The sequence below is a fragment of the Mustela putorius genome, unplaced genomic scaffold (assembly GCF_011764305.1).
Source record: "Mustela putorius furo isolate JIRA1106 unplaced genomic scaffold, ASM1176430v1.1 tig00000095_pilon_pilon_pilon, whole genome shotgun sequence".
Lineage (NCBI taxonomy): Eukaryota > Metazoa > Chordata > Mammalia > Carnivora > Mustelidae > Mustela > Mustela putorius.
In genome coordinates this window covers 27,326,073-27,342,799 of record NW_025421280.1, presented here as the reverse complement: position 1 = coordinate 27,342,799, position 16,727 = coordinate 27,326,073, and the positions used below count along the sequence as shown (strand labels likewise).

Here is a 16,727-nt window from a genome sequence, read left to right as displayed (position 1 = left end):
TAAGTTCTTGTCATCTTGGAAGTTCTATGTATTCTCCAGATGGAGCAGGGGCATTTGATACAGCCCTGATGGCTCCTCCAGCAGGTCCCAATTTACCTGGTCCAACCACTTCCGGTTCAGGGATCCTGTCTTTCTCCGGGATTCCAGACCAAATCCCCAATGATTGGCTGAGCTTGAGTTACCTTCTTCCATGAGCTAATCACAGTGGATGAAGTGGATGATCTCTAGGGGTGCCTGGGCGGCTCAATCGGTTAAGCATCTGCCTTCAGCTCAGGTCATGATCCCAGGGTCCTGGGATAGAGCCCTAAGTCAGGCTCCCTGCTCAGCAGGACATCTGCTTCTCTCTCTTCCTCTGCCCACACCCCACCACCACTCGTGCTCTCTCTCCCAAATAAATAAATAAATAAATAAATGTTTCTCCTCCTCCCTGTGCCTCCCCGTAGTGCACATGCTCTCTCTCAAATAAATAAATAAAATCTTAAAAAACAAACAAACAAACCATAAAGGCCTTATCTCCAAATGCAGCCACATTCTGAAGTAAAAACTGTAAGGATTTCAACATACAAGTTTTGGAAAGACACTACTCAGCCCATGACCGTGACTGCTTTGGACTGCCTGTAACAGTCTGGCAGTTTCTGGAAAAGCTGAAATAGAGAATTCCCATATGAGCCAGGGATTCTCCTCCTAAGGGTAAAAACCCAAGAGCATTGAAAGCAGATGTCCACACAATAACTTGTGCGTGAATGTTCAGAGCAAAACAATTCACAATAGCTAAAAGGTGGGAAAACTCCAGCATCTATTAACAGATGAATGAGGAAACAAAATGTGGTCCATCCACACAACGGAATACTATTTAGCCAAAAAAAAGGAAGGAGGCACTGACTCAAGCTATGATACGAATAAACCTTGAAAACGTACTGAGTATGCCTGGGTGGCTCAGTGGGTTAAGCCTCTGCCTTTGGCTCAGGTCATGGTCTCGGGGTCGCCTGGGTGGCTCAGTGGGTTAAGCCTCTGCCTTTGGCTCAGGTCATGGTCTCGGGGTCGTGGGATCGAGCCCCGCATCAGGCTCTCTGCTCAGCGGGGAGGCTGCTTCTCCCACTCTCTCTGCCTGCCTCTCTGCTTACTTGTGATCTCTCTCTCTGTCAAATAAATAAATAAAATCTTAAAAATGCAATGAGCAAAAGAAGCCAGACACACAAAGCCATGTGTTGTGTGGGCCCATATATATGAAATGTCTAGAACAGGCAAATCCATAGAGAGAAAGCAGACTGGTGGTTGCCAGGGGCTGGGGAAGGAGGACAGGGACAGCTCCTGGGTCAAGGTTTTCTTTTAGGGTTAATGTAATATTCTGGGGTTAGATAGCGGTGATGATTACACACCTCTGAGAATATGTTAAAAACCACTTTAAAAAGCTGTGTTTAGAAAAATAAAAAAATTGGGGCGCCTGGGTGGCTCAGTTGTAAAGCGTTTGCCTTCGGCTCAGGGCATGATCCCAGGGTCCTGGAATCAAGCCCCGCATCGGGTTCCCTGCTTAGTGGGAAGCCTGATACTCCCTCTCCCACTCCTCCTGCTTGTGTTCCCTCTCTCACTGTCTCTCTCTGTCAAGTAAATAAATAAAATCTTTTTTAAAAATTTACAAAGAGTGTATTTTATGGTGTGTGAATTATATGTCAATTTTTAAATGTGCATAAGAAAAGCTAGTGCTGTCAGGGATTTTTCTGTGTTTTTTTAATGTATTTTTATGTGCTCAATCTGACCATTGTGATTGGGTAGGAGCCTACCTATAGAACATCAAAGGCAAGTGGACCCTCCCTAGGGTCTCCTCCAGCCTGAGAAGATACTGTTAATGCCCAGGTCCAACAGTGGAGTAGCCAAGGGAATCTGAAGCTGCAGAGACCAGAGAATGGAAGTCCCAGAGAGAACACGGATGTCATCTTGGGACTTTGGGATTTTCCCTGCCTCAGTTTCCCTTCTGCAAAGTGGAGCTGACCCAATTATCATCAGATAACCTGTGAAAGGTGGTCCTCATGAGGCACTTAGCCAGGTGCCCAGTTGGCTTAGCAAAAGCAGCCGAAATCAAAACAGAAACTGGCAACAACAGTGGCTTCCTGTTCTTGTAAATAAAGTTTTATTGGGACTAAGGCAAGGATTAGGGTGAAAAAAAGAGAGGCAGGTTCACGTACAGGCAGAGTTTGATACTGTCTTTATTTTAAATTGTGATATTTAGTTCATCACGCCTCTTTTGCGTTAGTTTAAATTCTTTAAGCTATCCTCTTACAATCTTGGGTATCTTAATTACTGATGTTTGTGGGCCCTCTTAAATTTTTAATGGAACTGGGTGCTTCATTCACCTCACCCTAGAACCAGCCCTGTTGTGTGCCCTGGGCGTATTAACTAACTTCTAGGAGCCTCAGTTTCTTCATCTGCAAAATGGGAATGATAACGTTCCCTTAGTTCTGGGAGGACTCATTGAAAAAAAAAAATGTTTTCATCTTCGCTGGTGGGTAGGGTGGGGCCTGGAAGGAGGTCCGGCCATCCGATGGAGGCGGAGCCCTGCCAGGAGGGTTCCGAGAGAGGGGCGGGGCAAGGCCCATCAGCTGACCGGCTTGACCAATGGCGCGGGGTGGCGGGGCTTGGCAGGTTGGGGCGGGGCCGGGGGCGGGCCGGGCGGTGCGGACTAGCGGGCCATGGACGAACCGAGCCTCCTGCGGCGCCGAGGGCTCCAGGTGAGGCCCCTGCGTGGGCGGGCGGAGGGCACGGCAGAGTAGACCTGAACTGGGTGCCAGGGGCGGAGCTTCGGTATCCGGAGAAACTGAGGCGGAAGGCGGGACGTGCGCTCCAGTCTTTCCTTCTGCCCACCCGCTTCTCAAAGTGCTTTTTGCTTTGTGGGAAGGGGCTATACCCCGTTTGACATATGGGGAAACTGAGGCTCCAAGCGCCAGTGTGGGAAAAAGGGGCTGAAGGCTGCGCCCCTTACCACCAGCTGCTCTAATAATAATATGAGCAACAGCAGCCTTTGAGCGCTCACCATATGTTCATCCTTGAATTCATCTTTCTACTAGTGATATATTAATATTAATTAATGTGTATTATTACCTGCCTCTTGGTTTCGCTGCGCCACCGCGCCCCAGCCTCAGATCACCCCTAAGGTGAGCCCGGGAGGTTAGGGCTGTCCAGGCGCCCATTTGTCAGATAAGGAAAGTGAGGCTCGTGTCCGGAAAAGTCACAAACTCGAGATGGCCCAACAGGGCTTCAATCCGGCGGCTTTAACCAGCTCTATCGTGCACAGGGCACTGCCAACTGGCTGCGGCGGTGGGGAGTGGGGAGGAGGAGGAGGGCGGGAGCCACTTTTGCTTCTCCGGACCTCAGTTTCCCCATTTGCTGTAAGGGCTCTCCTTTTCTGACCTCTAGCCCTGGGTTTGTGTTTGGGAGGCTCAGTTACTAGGAGGTAAGAACATGGGTGTCAGAATTCGAACCCACGCAGGGGGCCCTGTGACCCCGGTGGGCAACATCTTTGACCTTTCTGGACCTCGGTGCAAAGGGAATTGAGGCGATTTAGCCAATTCCCCCTGGGGCCTTAGACCACACCCTTAACAAGCTCCCAGGTTGCTGGTCGGGAATCTGAGACGCATCATTTACACTACAAACATTTATTGAGTGCCTGCTGTGTGCCCGGCAGTGGAGAGGCAACGGGGTGCTGACCCTCTAAAACCGCTCTTCGGGATCTCCCAGCCTTTGGGGGGAAACAATGAGCAGCAGCGACCCCAAGGAGTGGTCAGCTGCATCGTGGGACGCTCGGGCACACTTGGAGAAGGCGCCTGAACTGAGCGTGGCTGGGTGGCCTCGGAGCGGAGGAAGCAGCCGCGGGGGGCTGGGGGGGTATGGGGAAATAAAAGCGTCTGAGCGAAGCTAAAACCTAGAAAGGACGGGGTGGGCGGTGGGTCAGGGAGGGCAGGGCCAGAGCTGCCGGCAGAAACACCCCCACTCCCGCTCGGCGTTGCGGGAAGGGGGCTGAAAGACGAAAGTCCGAGGCCAGAGGCAGGAGTGAGGGGCCTGGGCCTAGAGGAGGGGGCGGTGAGCAGTGGGGTGTTGTGGGGGGACAGGCCCCGCCCGGAGCCCCAGTTAGACTCGAGCCCCGCCCGCGGCCTCTTAAAATAGAGAAACTGCCATCGGGTAGGCGAATGGGGGCGCTGCTGACGTCAGGAAGTGGGGGCCTGTTCCATGGTGGGGGCATCCGTACCCTGATGGCGAGCCCCATGCTACAAAAGGGGAAACTGAGGCTTTGAGAAGCGTAGCCACTGTTCAGGTGTCACAGCAGGTAGGTGACAGAGTCAGGATTTGAACCCAGGCAGGTTTGGCTCCCCCTCCAGACCAGCTCTGCACTAGCAGTCCTTCCCCATGGAGGCAGAGGAACACGTGGGGACACCCCCAGATGGGTGCCGGAATTCTGGGCCCAGAAGCATGTAACTCTATGTGTTGTATGGGAAAACTAGAAGCCATTTCTTAGCTCCAGAGCTGGGGATGTCAGAGGGGAACCATCTGCTTCAGGGGCTTCCAGCGCTGATTTGGAAGAGGTTAGACTTTCCCCCTAGGGTGACTGGGAACTAGAAAAAGTGCTGGAGCAGGGGAGAAAAACACGCCGGGGCTTTGAAGGACTCCTCTGGAGCCGATGGAGGGCAAAGAGGTGGCCCGAAGCCAGGGAGGGGACTGGAGTGAACGACCAAGTAGGAGACAAAATTACGGGGGAAAAAAAAATATATATATATATATGTATATATATATTTTTTTAAGATTTTATTTGTTCATTTGGCAAAGAAAGGGAACACAAGTAGGCAGAGTGGCAGGCAGAGGGGGAGGGAGAAGCAGGCTCCCCGCTGAGCAGAGAGCCCAACATGGGGCTCCTTCTCAGGACCCTGGGATCACAACCCGAGTCAAAAGCACCGACTGAGCCACGTGAAAATATATTTAATAATCAAATTATTTAATAATTTAATAATTATTTAATAATCAAATTAAATTTATTAAATTTAATTAAATAAATAAACTCTTTTAAAAAAAACAACAGAAAAAAGGAGGGGCACCTGGGTGGCTCAGTCAGTTAAGCGTCAGCCATCAGCTCAGGTCATGATCTCAGGGTCCTGGGATCAAGCCTCTGAATCGAGTTCCCTGCTCGGTGGGGAGCCTACTTCTCCCTCTCCCACTTCCCCTGCTTGTGTTCTCTCTCTCTCTCTCTCTCTCGCTGTCTCTCTGTCAAATAAATAAAGAAAATCTTTAAAATTATTTATTTACTTACTTACTTTAGAGTGAGAAAGAGAGAGCATGAGTGGGGGAGGAGCACAGAGAGGGTCAAACGCTGGAATGCGATGCAGGGCTCAACCCCACCGCCCAGAAATCCTGACCCGAGCCGAAATCAAGAGTCAGACGCTCAACCCACCAAGCCACCCAGGTGCCCCAGACAATGAAAATAATTTATAAAGAATAATATTAGTATAAATAATGGCTCACATCAAAAGAAATGGAAATCTTTCCATTTGCGACGACGTGGATGGAACTAGAGGGTATTATGCTTAGCGAAATAAGTCAATCGGAGAAAGACAACTATCATATGATCTCCCTGATATGAGGAAGTGGAGATGCAACATGGGGAGTTTGGGGGGTAGGAAAAGAAAAAAATGAAAGAAGATGGGATCAGGAGGGAGATAAACCATAGAAGACTCCATCTCAAAAAACAGACTGAGGGTTGCTGGGGGGAAAGGGGTCAGGAGAGGGTGGTGGGGATATGGTCATTGGGGAGGGTATGTGCTATGGGTGGGTGCTGTGAAATGTGTAAACCTGGCGATTCACAGACCTGTACCCTGGGGATAAAAATACATTATATGTTTATAAAAAAATTTAAAAATTAATTAAAAAAATGTGAATAAATAACGGCTCACATGAACAGGCACCTATAAATGCTAAGCACTGGCTGTACATTTAATTCTCCTAACATCGCAAGAGATCAGTGCTATTATTAGCCTCCTTTTTCAGAGGCGGAAACTGAGGATCAGAGAGGGAGAGTAAGAGATTTGGAATTCTAGCCAGTCTGGCTCCTCTGGGTACAAAGATGTTGAGGACCTCAGTTTGGGCCATTAGGTATACAGTCCCTTAACTGGAGCTTCGTTAATGGGCCCAGGAGCACCACCTCCCGGCCAATCAGGGGGCAGCCTACTGGTCCGAGCCAATCAGATACTCTGGAGGCTGACTTGCTAAAGGTCAGAGAGTCAATTCATAAAAGCTTTAGGAAGCCGTGGCGAGGTCAGTTGCTTACTGAGCAGTCCAGGCAGTGGCTCTGGGCACGCTGGCCAGTCTGGTTGTGCCAGTGTAGGCCGCGCAGCTGGCTGTGCGCTGGGAGGTGGTGAACAGGACCTGGTCTTGCCCTCCGACCACCAGTTTGCGTTTGGTCAAGGCAGGAGCCGGCATCTGGGCCTTCTGGGTTTGGCTTCAGCTCCCTCTTCTGTGCCGTGATTTTAGGGACTAGTTCGTGGAAGCCGTTATTGCTACAAATACTATTCTTACTATTTTATCATTATTTTTATCATTTCCCACTTGGCCTTTTGCTTCACAAAGGACAGAATTTTTTTTTTTTTTTTAAGTTTTATTTATTTATTTATTTATTTGGCAGAGAGATACAGAGAGCACAAGTAGAGTGGCAGGGAGATGGAGAAACAGGCTCTCTGCTGAGCTGGGAGCCAGAGGCGGAGCTTGATCCCAGGACGCTGGGATCATGACCTGAGCTGAAGACAGAGGCTTAACCAGTTAACTGAGCCACCCAGGTGCCCCAGGACAGAATTTTAAAACCCTAGGTGCCTAAATCCAGGCGGCGAGGAGGTGGTCAGAGCTGGTATCTGTACTTTGTCTCTCCCGCAGCTGTTGGAGGGCTTCCCTGAAACGCCCAGCCTTTCTCCTCGTGGCCCATTTCCACTTAACTCTGTTCCTCCCAAAAGCCCTCAGGCTGGTGCTATGTGGTCCCTGCTGACTTCTCTCCCTTCATTGCAGCTGCCAACTTCCCATGGGGCTCGGTGCCAGGTGGGCTGAGTCCCACCTCCACCCTACAGTTTCCCACTAGCCTGACAGCCCCTCCAAGGAAGCCTCTTGGCTCCCTCCAGCCCCACCTCCAACCCTTCTCTCCCTCTGGGTCCTCCCTGTTGCCTCCAGTATGGGGGTGTCCATGTCCTGCTCTGTCTTCTTCAGATTGAGGGTTCCTCAGGATGGAGCTGAGACTTCTTGCTGGAAGGCAGCATTGCCCAGCCCAGCCAAGAACACAAGAGGATGCCGTAAATATTATCTTTAAAGGGCAGTTTTAAGGGATCGGAGCCCCCACCTACCCCGTCTACGCGGGAGTCACTCCTTGGGGAACAGCCTGCAAAGAGGGGGCTGAAGGCGGAAGCAGATGGCTCTGGGAGCAGAGGGACCGGGGGCGGTGCCAGGAGAGTTCCATGTGGTCCTAGCTTTCCACAGAGCCTTTGCAGGGGGCTGCCGACCTTCCCTCGCTTCTCTCTGCCACTTCACATCTTTTTGTATTTCGGAAGCAAATTAAAATATGTGGTTCAATTGGTGGTTATTATTAATCTCACGAAATCACTGTCTTGGCTCTGATTTATCAAAACCTCCCCTGGTGCCAAGCCCTTGGCTTGCTACTTGATTCCTTCCAGGACCTTGTGTCACCAGGAGGCTTTCCAAATGAAGAAACTGAGGCACAGAGGTGTGAGATTGCTTGGAGGGGGTCACACAGCTCAGATGAGGGGGAGCTTGCCAGAACACAGGACTGCTGGGCTTTGGAAGGAAATGGTTGGGATGGGGGGAGGGTGCAGCTAGCAGCCCTGGCAGACACCAGCTCCTCACTCTTTCACAGGTTAGAGGAGAAGGGTAAGCTGGCATAAGATCCCAAAACAATTGGAGGGGGCCGAAGGAGGTATTAATGGTGGTGGTGGTGGTGGTGGTTCTGGGACTATGATCAATTGCCCTGAATGATACTGAGCTCCCGGTCCCCAGAGGTATTCATTCAGGCAGACAGAAACATCTCAGGATGGCAGGTTAGCCTCTTCCCGTCTTGCATGGCTTGGTTTTGTTTTGTGGGCTCAAGGTAATTGGGGTCAGCCCTTGGGATTATACCCCAATCCTGTGGACCCTCCCCTTACCTAGCTGGGGGACCCAGCCAGCCTCTCCCAGCTGAGTCCTTCGCGGGGCAGCTTCCGGCCCTCTGGAATTGGCTGCGGAGGCTGATGACGTCAGTGGTTGCCATGGTGAACGCCCCGCTCTGGATGTGGGCAGCCCAGAGCCCACCTGGGTAAAAATAGTCATGTGTCCTCTATGCGACTGCCCTGGTGTGTGTGTGTGTGTGTGTGTGTGTGTGTGTGTGTGTTTGTTGGTGGTGGGGACGGGGAGTGGGGGGAAGAGGGATGTCCAGAGACCCGGATTCCCCACCTTCTCCCTGCCAAGAGACATGGGCGGCAGGCTTCCCTCTGCGCCTCAGTTTCCCAGCCTGTGAAATGGCCCTGCTCCTGATCTCTAGTAGGTGGCTCGGTAAATGTAAAATGTATCAGGTATTATAACAGTCCGCCTGGACCCTGGCTGAGCTCAACAATAGCACAGCGACACACAACAGCAACAGTAATACTAACTGATCCTTATTACCCTGGACCCCTCCTGATGTTAACCTCCACATTATAGATGGGAAAATCAAAGCACAGATAGTACAAGTTACTTGCTCAAGGTCCCACAGCCAGGAAGGAACGGATAATAAGTAGATCCTGACCCAGGGCTGAGTATCCACAGATTCTAAACTGGTGCTACATGACCTTTTGAGAATTTAAAAACCTTCTTGGGTGAGCCACATTTGAGGATGGATTCAGGTTACGTGGACCCCAAGTTCGGGCTTTTTGCCCTGGTGAGGACACCCAGGGTTGATGCAAGTCAGCTCGTTGAGCTCTAAAAGGGTCTTCAATAGGGAGTCACAGATCAGGGTCCCCACCCTTCAGTGGCTCCCAGGACACAAATCTGCATAGGTAAGAGGGGAAGGGCTTTCAGATCTGGCAGGGGCAGGATGAGGATGATCCAAGGATCTCCCTTTCTGGGGCATCTGAGTGGCTCAGTCATTAAGCATCTGCCTTCAGCTCAAATCATGATCAAGCCCCAAAGCATTGGGTTCCCTGCTCAGCAGGGAGCTTCTCCCTCTGCTTCTCCCTCTGCTTCTCCCCTTGCTTGTATTCCCTCTCTCGCTGTCTCTCTCTGTCAAATAAATAAAATCTTAAGAAAAAAAAAAAAAAAGAATCTCTCATTCCTCAGCAGATCGTTAGTATTTAGCCACTACTGGCATACTTCTTTATAAATATAACTAATTTGTTATTTAAAGTTATGAAGCTGTTTTTGGTGCAAGTAGGGTATGAGCTGGGCAGGGAAGTGACTGGGAGTCTGGGAGGGCTTCCGGGAGGAAGGGATGCCTGAGCTGAGGAAGGATGTAATTAACTAGCACCAAAGGAGAGGGAAGGCCGTCTTGGCAGAAGACACAGCAGATGCAAAGGCTCTGAGGCAGGGCAGAGCCCAGTGTGTGGGGCAGTAGAAAGGAGACATTGGCTGGAGTTAGGTGATGAAGGGACCAATGGGGTGGGGGGGGGCTGGGAGGAGGGCCAGGGATGTGAAGGCCTTGCCACCTCAGGAATGACCCTTGTTTCCTCTCATTTCAGAAGGAGCTGAGCCTGCCACGCCGGGGACGTGGGTGAGTTCATCTAAGGCCAATGGGCTGGGCCCTATGGTCCTGGATACAGATTTTTTCAGCAGCAGCCTCCAAACTGTGAATATATTTAATAATTATAACAAAGCTTCTCACTTTGATCCTTTCCCCCGGCGTTTCAGAAAATGTTTCAGAAGTGCTTTACTTGGTGGTCACAAACTGGGAGGCCCAGGCCAGTTTGCAATTTAGGAAACAATTGACAAGTGCAGCAGGGTTTACCACTGACACAAGGACATCCAGCCTGGAAAAGGGAAAATTGTCTCACACCTAAAGTCCAAACTATAGAATTCCAGCCAAGTATCCCAGAACCAGCTTGCATGCTTCCCGTGATGGGGTGCTCACTCTCAGGAAACACGGGTAGAAAAGTGTATGCTTCAGGGTCTCATTAGCGTTTGTCTGGAGGTTGGCATTTTTGGATCCCAAAAGCTCACAGAACATTTTGGTCCGTGCCTTTGCCAGTGTATGGATGGGAAACCAAAGCCCAAGACAGGGAGGGGTTTGCCTTGTGCTGGTGGTCCGAAAGTGTGTAAGTGCAAGACACCCCCTCTTTGGGGGCTGTGTTGGCCTGAGGGGTGGGAATTCTCTTGCCTTGCAGTGAAATCATCCACTTAACAAACTTTTTTTGAGTGCCTACTGTGTGTCAGGCCCTATTCCAGGCAAGGGGGACCCAGATATGGGGTCCAATGCTGAACCCTGCCCATGAGCTCATACTCTCTTGGAGAGAGTGATGGTGAAGTGATACTATGCAGGGGAAAAATTAAACAGAGATAGAGGGGCTAGGGGCCAGCTTTAACCCTGAAGATATGGGGCCTCTTGAAGGAGGTGACATTTGAGCCTAGATCTGGAAAAGGAGGCAGAGGCAAGGGGGAAAATTCGAGGGGAATGGCCTTCCAGCTAGAGGGAATAGCATGGGCAAAGGTCCTGGGGTGCAAACCAGCTTGACATTGGAAGAACACCGTGGAAACAGGGGTAGCTGGAGTGAAGACAGCACAGGGGAGATGGAGGGTGAGAAGGGGGAAGTCCTAGGGGTTGGTTGAGAGTTTGAAATCTGATGGTGGGGATGAGGTCAAACTGGCCCCCAAGCCCAAACCATCTGTTCTTGTTGGGCTGGGGATAGTGCAGCTGGTGAGGAGGAGCCTGAGGGGCCCAGTAGGGGCAGGGCTCCAACACTGACCAGAAGGCGGGCACTGTTTCTGGCCTTTGCCCAGTTTGGGGGCGGGGTAGTGGGCAGGAAAAGGAACCATAGAGGGCAAAGTCCTGGGCTACTGGGGCAGGACCAGGACAAAGACTCCCTGAGGGTTGTCTACTCTGCTACCTGCCGTGTTCCTGATTGGGTCCAAGTGGGGTGTCAAGGGGGCCATAGCCAGACACAAACAACCCCGGACTCTTGGGATCTGCACTGGGCAAAAGAGAGGATGGGACTCAGGGAGCCATGCGTCGTTGTGTAGGGACGGCTCCGCGAAAGAGGGGCCCGCGGGCCTGAATTCGGATGTGGGTGAGGGGGACGACGCTCCTGACGAGAGGGAACCCGGTGAAGCAAAGGCCTGGAGGCGTGGCCCCGGCCCCTGGTAACCGCGGGGATGCTGAGACCGCCAGGAGGGGCTCTGAATGCTGCTGAGCTGCTGGGGATGGGGAACCGGGTCAAGTCGCACTCAGATCCCGGGTGCGAGTGACACCCCGCCCCCACGCAACCCCCGGGGGGGGCGGGGCGAGGGCAGAGACCCGGCCGTAGCCGGGAAGGGGCGGGGCCAGACGATGGAGCAATATTGCCAATCTGGAAGACAGTGACCGCCCTTCCTTTCCGGTGGCGCAGCCTGGGGGCTCGAGACCTGGCAGCCTTGGCATCGATCTCCGGGAGGGGGTGGCACCCGCGACTCCAGCCTCCTGCAACCCGACTTTTCCTGCTGGGCTGGGCCTGCGCGCAGGTGCGGGGCTCCGAGCCCCGCCCCGAGGAGGAGAGAGCCCGCCCCCCGCGCCCCCAGCGGCCCAGCCTCCACGCCGCGTTGGTAGCGCCGGCCAGGCGTGCTGTCCCCACGTCCGCGTCTGTGGGTCTGTCCGATCGCACGGTGATCGGGGTTCAGGGGGCCACAAAGGTGGTTTTGGCACCCGGCCACGTAGACGCAGCCCCGGCCTCGGCATGAAGTCTCGCAGAGACAAGCTGCACATCCCGGCGCTGACCCTTGAGTGAGTGCTTGTCGGAGAAGGGGGGAAATAGGGTGGCGGGGAGAGAAGCAGACAGATAACCACCCTTATCCGTGTGTCTCAGTTTAAGTCGCCCAGAGTCGCACCGCCACCTCCGGGGAGCCCTCCGGGGTCATCAGTCAGGCCCCGCCCTCGCGGCCTGCCAGAGACCCAGAATCCCGGGCCTTGGGGCCCCTTCTCCCTAAGGGAACTGAAGTCCCTGTCCATCTCCGGCTTTGGCCACACGCAGGGGCCACCACCAGGTTCACCGTCCCCGGCCTCTTTCTTTGCAGTCTATCTCCGAGCAGCCAGAGCCCATCTTTGCTGAGCCCCAGCAGCCCCTGCAGCCCCTGCAGCCCCTCGCTGGGCCTGCACCCCTGGAGGTAAGTGACAGCCTATCGGGGCGGGGCTCGGACATTGCCCTGGCACCCCCAGAGCCTCAGAAGCAACCTAGACCCAACCCACCAAGGTACTGTGGGCTGGTGACATTGCCTCTCTGGGCCTCAGTTTACCCCTCCATAAAATGAAAGTGCTATCCACACTAGGACCTTGATGGGAAATTCCATTTTCAGCTCTAGCCAACAGGTCCTCCATCCGACAGGTGGCCAAGGTGAGGCCAGAACTTGAGCTCTTGCCCAAGGACATCCTAAGACAGGTGTTGGGTTCCCAGCCTGACCCCTACTGAATCAGCCTTGCCTTCCAGGCTAGGACCTCAGGGACCCTCCCCACATCCAGGTCAGCGGGTTGGAAAGCTCCTCCCTCAGAGTTTATAGACACACACTCACGTGGGCACACACACACACATACCCACCCAAGGCTGAGAGTTCACCATGACGGCCCCATGCACTGAACAAGGCAAAGTGGTGTCAGGAGAGAATCAGCCTGACTGGGGCCAGCTCTCCCAAATGCCTTCTGTTTCCTCCCCCAGGAGGGAGGAAAGGTGCTCCAGGAGAGAGGTGCCCTTTCCGACCCCATTCCTCAGCTGGAGAAACCGAGGCTTAGAGAGGAGACACCAGTTCTCCTCGTTTAGTACATCTGGAGACTAAGCATCAGGGCCAGCTTGGCTGCCCAAGTCTTTTGAGGGTCTGAGCCACCCTCTGTGACTGGTGCATCTCAGGGTCCCCCCCATCCCCTGCCTGGTACAGGTGGGAATATAAGGGTTATCACGGGCTCTTCGCACAGCTTGGGAAAAGTTCAGGGAGACGACAGATGTGTGAATCAGTGATGTCTAGAATTTGAGGTCCGATCAATCATTTATACCTTAGGGTGAATGAGCTGCTTAGATTCTTTCCACACACCTTTAATGGGGAGAAGAGAGAACAATTTGAAGTCCACACTGGGTGCTGGGTAACAGACAGTTAACATTAAGTAGATGCCTACTGCAAGCCAGGTGCTAAGGGCATAGATGTGAACAGGACTGAAATAGCCCCTCCTTCAAGTGGCTTTTAGTCAGCTCTAGGGAGGTGGGCAGTAAAGAAGTGAGTGGACAAACAGGATACATTCAGATAGTCACCTCTTGGGGGAGGTGGTGTTTTATTTTATTTAAGATTTTATTTATTTATTTATTTATTTATTTGACAGAGGGCACAAGCAGGGGGAGTGGGAGAGGGAGAAGCAGACTCCTCACTAAGCAGGGAGTCTAATGTGGGGCTTGATCCCAGGCCCCTGGGATTGTGACCTGAGCAGATGACAGATGCTTAACCACCTGAGTTACCCAGGCACTCCAGGGAGGTGGGTTTTAGTCAAGACCTAGGCAGAGCCAGGGACAGGGGGGCACCAGACAATGGGAACTGCACGTGCAAAGGTCCTGAGGCAGGGCCAAGGTTTTTGTGGGGTTTTTTTGAAGATTTTATTTATTTATTTGAGAGAGAGAGAGAGAGAGACAGAAATAGTGACAGCATGAGTGGGGAGGAGAGGGAGAAGCAGGCCCCCTGCCAAGCAGGGAACCCAATGTGGGGCTCAACCCCAACCAAGACCTGAGCCGAAGGCAGATACTAACCAGCTGAGCCACCCAGGTACCCCAGGACCAAGATTTTTAAAGCCTCTGTGGCTGTTTGGGGGGAAGAGTATCTGCTGGGGCATGTGACAGTAATGGAGGTGGCAGTCAGGGAAGTGGCTAGGACAACGTCAGGGTAGGAGATGGTGGGGGCTGGACCAGGTGGGGGTGTGCTGTGGAAGGCAGGGACTGCTGTACTCCTATTTAGGAGAGGAGGAAACTCAGGATTTAAGAGTGTGTTGTCCAGGGCCACCCTGGGAGAGAATGTCAGGCCAAATCTGACCCTGACTCTTTGGCCTCTACTACCTCCTTGGCCTCTACCCCGGGTGAGGACCAGAGGAGGGGAGGAACCTGTTGTGAACCGCTGAGCCAGCTTTACCAGGAGCAAATGGAGGCAGTGTTTGGGGTTCTGAGCAGAAAAGTCTCCTCACCCACCACGAGAGGGCAGCAGAACCACATCACTTGGGGCCAGGAAAGGAAATGGGTCCCTACCTCTCCTGCCCCAAGCACCCTAGGAATAAGCCCACATTTTTTCCCTCAGCTTCTGAGGCCCCATCAGTCTGGCCCCTGCAACCCCCACCTCCTCCCCGTCTATCTCCCCATCTGGCTCACCCTACCCTAGCCATGAGACCTGGGCTGCCAGAACACAAGCTGGTCCAACCTCAGGGCAAGTGCTGCTTGTCTGCCCAGAGCTCCATTTCCTCCATTTCTTCATTTCTTCATTTGTCAAATCTCTATCAAGCCCCCATATAGGAAGCTTTTCCAAACCACAGCCCCCCATTCAGGGTCTCCCAAGCCCTGATTATGTCCATTATACCTGTCCCTTTCCCTCATGGACACTGTGATTTCTATGTTTTCTTGTGTGATTATTGGGTTGTTTTTCTTACCCAGAGGCTTGGGAGCCCCTTGAGGACCAGACCTGGATCTGTCCTCTATCCTAGGGCAGGGCTTGGTCTATAGCTGATGCTCAGTTTAATGCTTGTGGCACGGACACATGGGAAGCAGGTAGGGCTCTGCTTGTGGTGGTGGTGGTGGTGGTGGTGGGTAGAGGAAAGCTGTGAGTTTGGTCCTTTCCGACAAGGTCACAGCAAAAGGTATTGTCAGAAGAGTGTTCCCTTGGGGCCTTGAGTGTCAAAGACAGGAAGAATTTGCATTTTTCTCTCCAGGGTACTAAGAACCGCACAGCATCCGTGACTGGAAGTGGTGTGGACAAGGCATGGGCAGGTGGGAAGGGCGGTCAGACCAAGGAAGAGTTGGGGGTAGGGGTCTGTATGCTCCCTGTGGCTTTGCCATTTACGCAGTCACGAGGACAAGCAGAGGGAGACAGATCCTGAGTCGCAGATAGGGTTGGGATCTGAGACGAATTCACCCAGAAGTGTGGTTTGGCTGTAAAAGCAATGAGGAGCCATGGAGAATGTGTGAGTTGGGGAGGGACAGGATCTGCTGGGCAGCGAGCTGGTGCCAGAGATCAGCGGCTTGGTCAGGCTTTCATGGGAGGCCTTGGCTGTGACCACGGGCACTCTGGATTGTGAGCTGCATCCCTGTTCTGCAGAGGAGGAAACTGAGGCCAGATGGCCGTGGGAGAAGTGGCTGCTGGGGATGCCAGAGCAGTGGGCGTAATGGGGCGCATGTAGATGGTGTGGGGTGTAGCCACAGCTGGGATTAAGCAGGGTAGTTCCTTTCCTAACTGCGCAGCATTGTCCCTGGCACATGTAGCAGGGAGGGTTTGTGGGCATAGCATGTCAGCAGAGGGTGACGCGAGACCATGACTCCATCCCTACTTGGGTCCCCAGACCTATGGGAATTTGCATTTCCCATGAGCAGGAGGCTCTGTCCCTGGCCCGTGGCCCAGATGGGACACCTAAGGGTCAGAAGTGACTGCTTCCATCCTCCCTTCCACATCTGGCCCTTCAGCAGGGCCCATCCATTGGCCACAAAACAATTCCAGAATCTCCCCCACTTTTCTCCACAGCGTCCCCCTGGTCCAGGCCTCAGTGTCTCCCCTCCCAGACCCCGTCACAGTCTCTCACTGGCCTAATGCCATCTGCATTCCTGTGCCTGATATCTCCTGTTCCACATGGCAGACATGGGAGGGCGGTGACAGTTCAGATCGTGCCCCTCCCCTGCCCACACACCCTTCATGGCACCCCTTTGATTCTACTGTTCAGCTGTACTCCTCTTAACAGTGCACAAGGCTTACATGGTAAGCCCTGCTGGCATCCTTCCCTCAGTCCTGTCTCAGGACCTTTGCCCAAGCTGTGCCCTCTGCCTGGAACACTGTTTCCATGACTGGCTCCTCTTCCTTCTCAATCTCTACTGGCTTTAGTGTCATCTCCTCACAGAGGCCTCCAGACTAAAGTCATCCTTTGCCATTGTTACCTCTGTTCCTTTCTTTCCTTGACTTTAGTGTTCGAAACTACCTTGATCATTTCATTGCTTCCGGTTTACTCTCTGCCTCCCCCTCCAGACTTGGGGCCTCTTGAGGGCATGGTCTTCAGGGTTCAGCGCAGGGTCAGGCACACAGTAGGTACTCAATGAATGTTGAGTGACTGAATGACCAGTTATGGGTGTTTGAGACCCAGGCTTGGGGGACCTGGAGATGGAGAGCGTTCTGGGGGACACACCCAAGAGATACCTGAGAGTGACACTGGCCGGGAAGACAGGGTGGGGAGTCTCTTGGGAGACCTGAGAAGCAAAATTGGTGGCAAGATGGTTGGAGAGAGTTAGGATTACATATCAGGCAAGGGTGCCTTTCTGTGCCTTCCCTTCTCAGATGTGGGG

General features: G+C 52.9%; 1 protein-coding gene across 14 annotated transcripts in view; it reads left to right on the top strand.

The window, feature by feature from the left end:
• The first annotated feature begins 2,648 nt into the window (after positions 1–2,648).
• MAST3 (microtubule associated serine/threonine kinase 3) overlaps positions 2,649–16,727 on the top strand; it is a 37,626-nt gene continuing 23,547 nt past the window's right edge. For 8 of the 14 annotated variants that reach the window (XM_013060584.2, XM_013060581.2, XM_045081640.1 and 5 more), the window contains exons 1-3: positions 2,673–2,726; positions 9,723–9,754; positions 12,244–12,333. In XM_013060584.2, the coding sequence (XP_012916038.1) occupies positions 2,688–2,726; positions 9,723–9,754; positions 12,244–12,333 (161 nt within the window). In that variant the 5' untranslated portion in view covers positions 2,673–2,687. Of the gene's footprint in view, positions 2,727–9,722; positions 9,755–11,583; positions 11,954–12,243; positions 12,334–16,727 lie in introns of those variants that run through there. The other 6 variants (XM_045081654.1, XM_013060586.2, XM_045081647.1 and 3 more) reach the window with 3 other exon arrangements.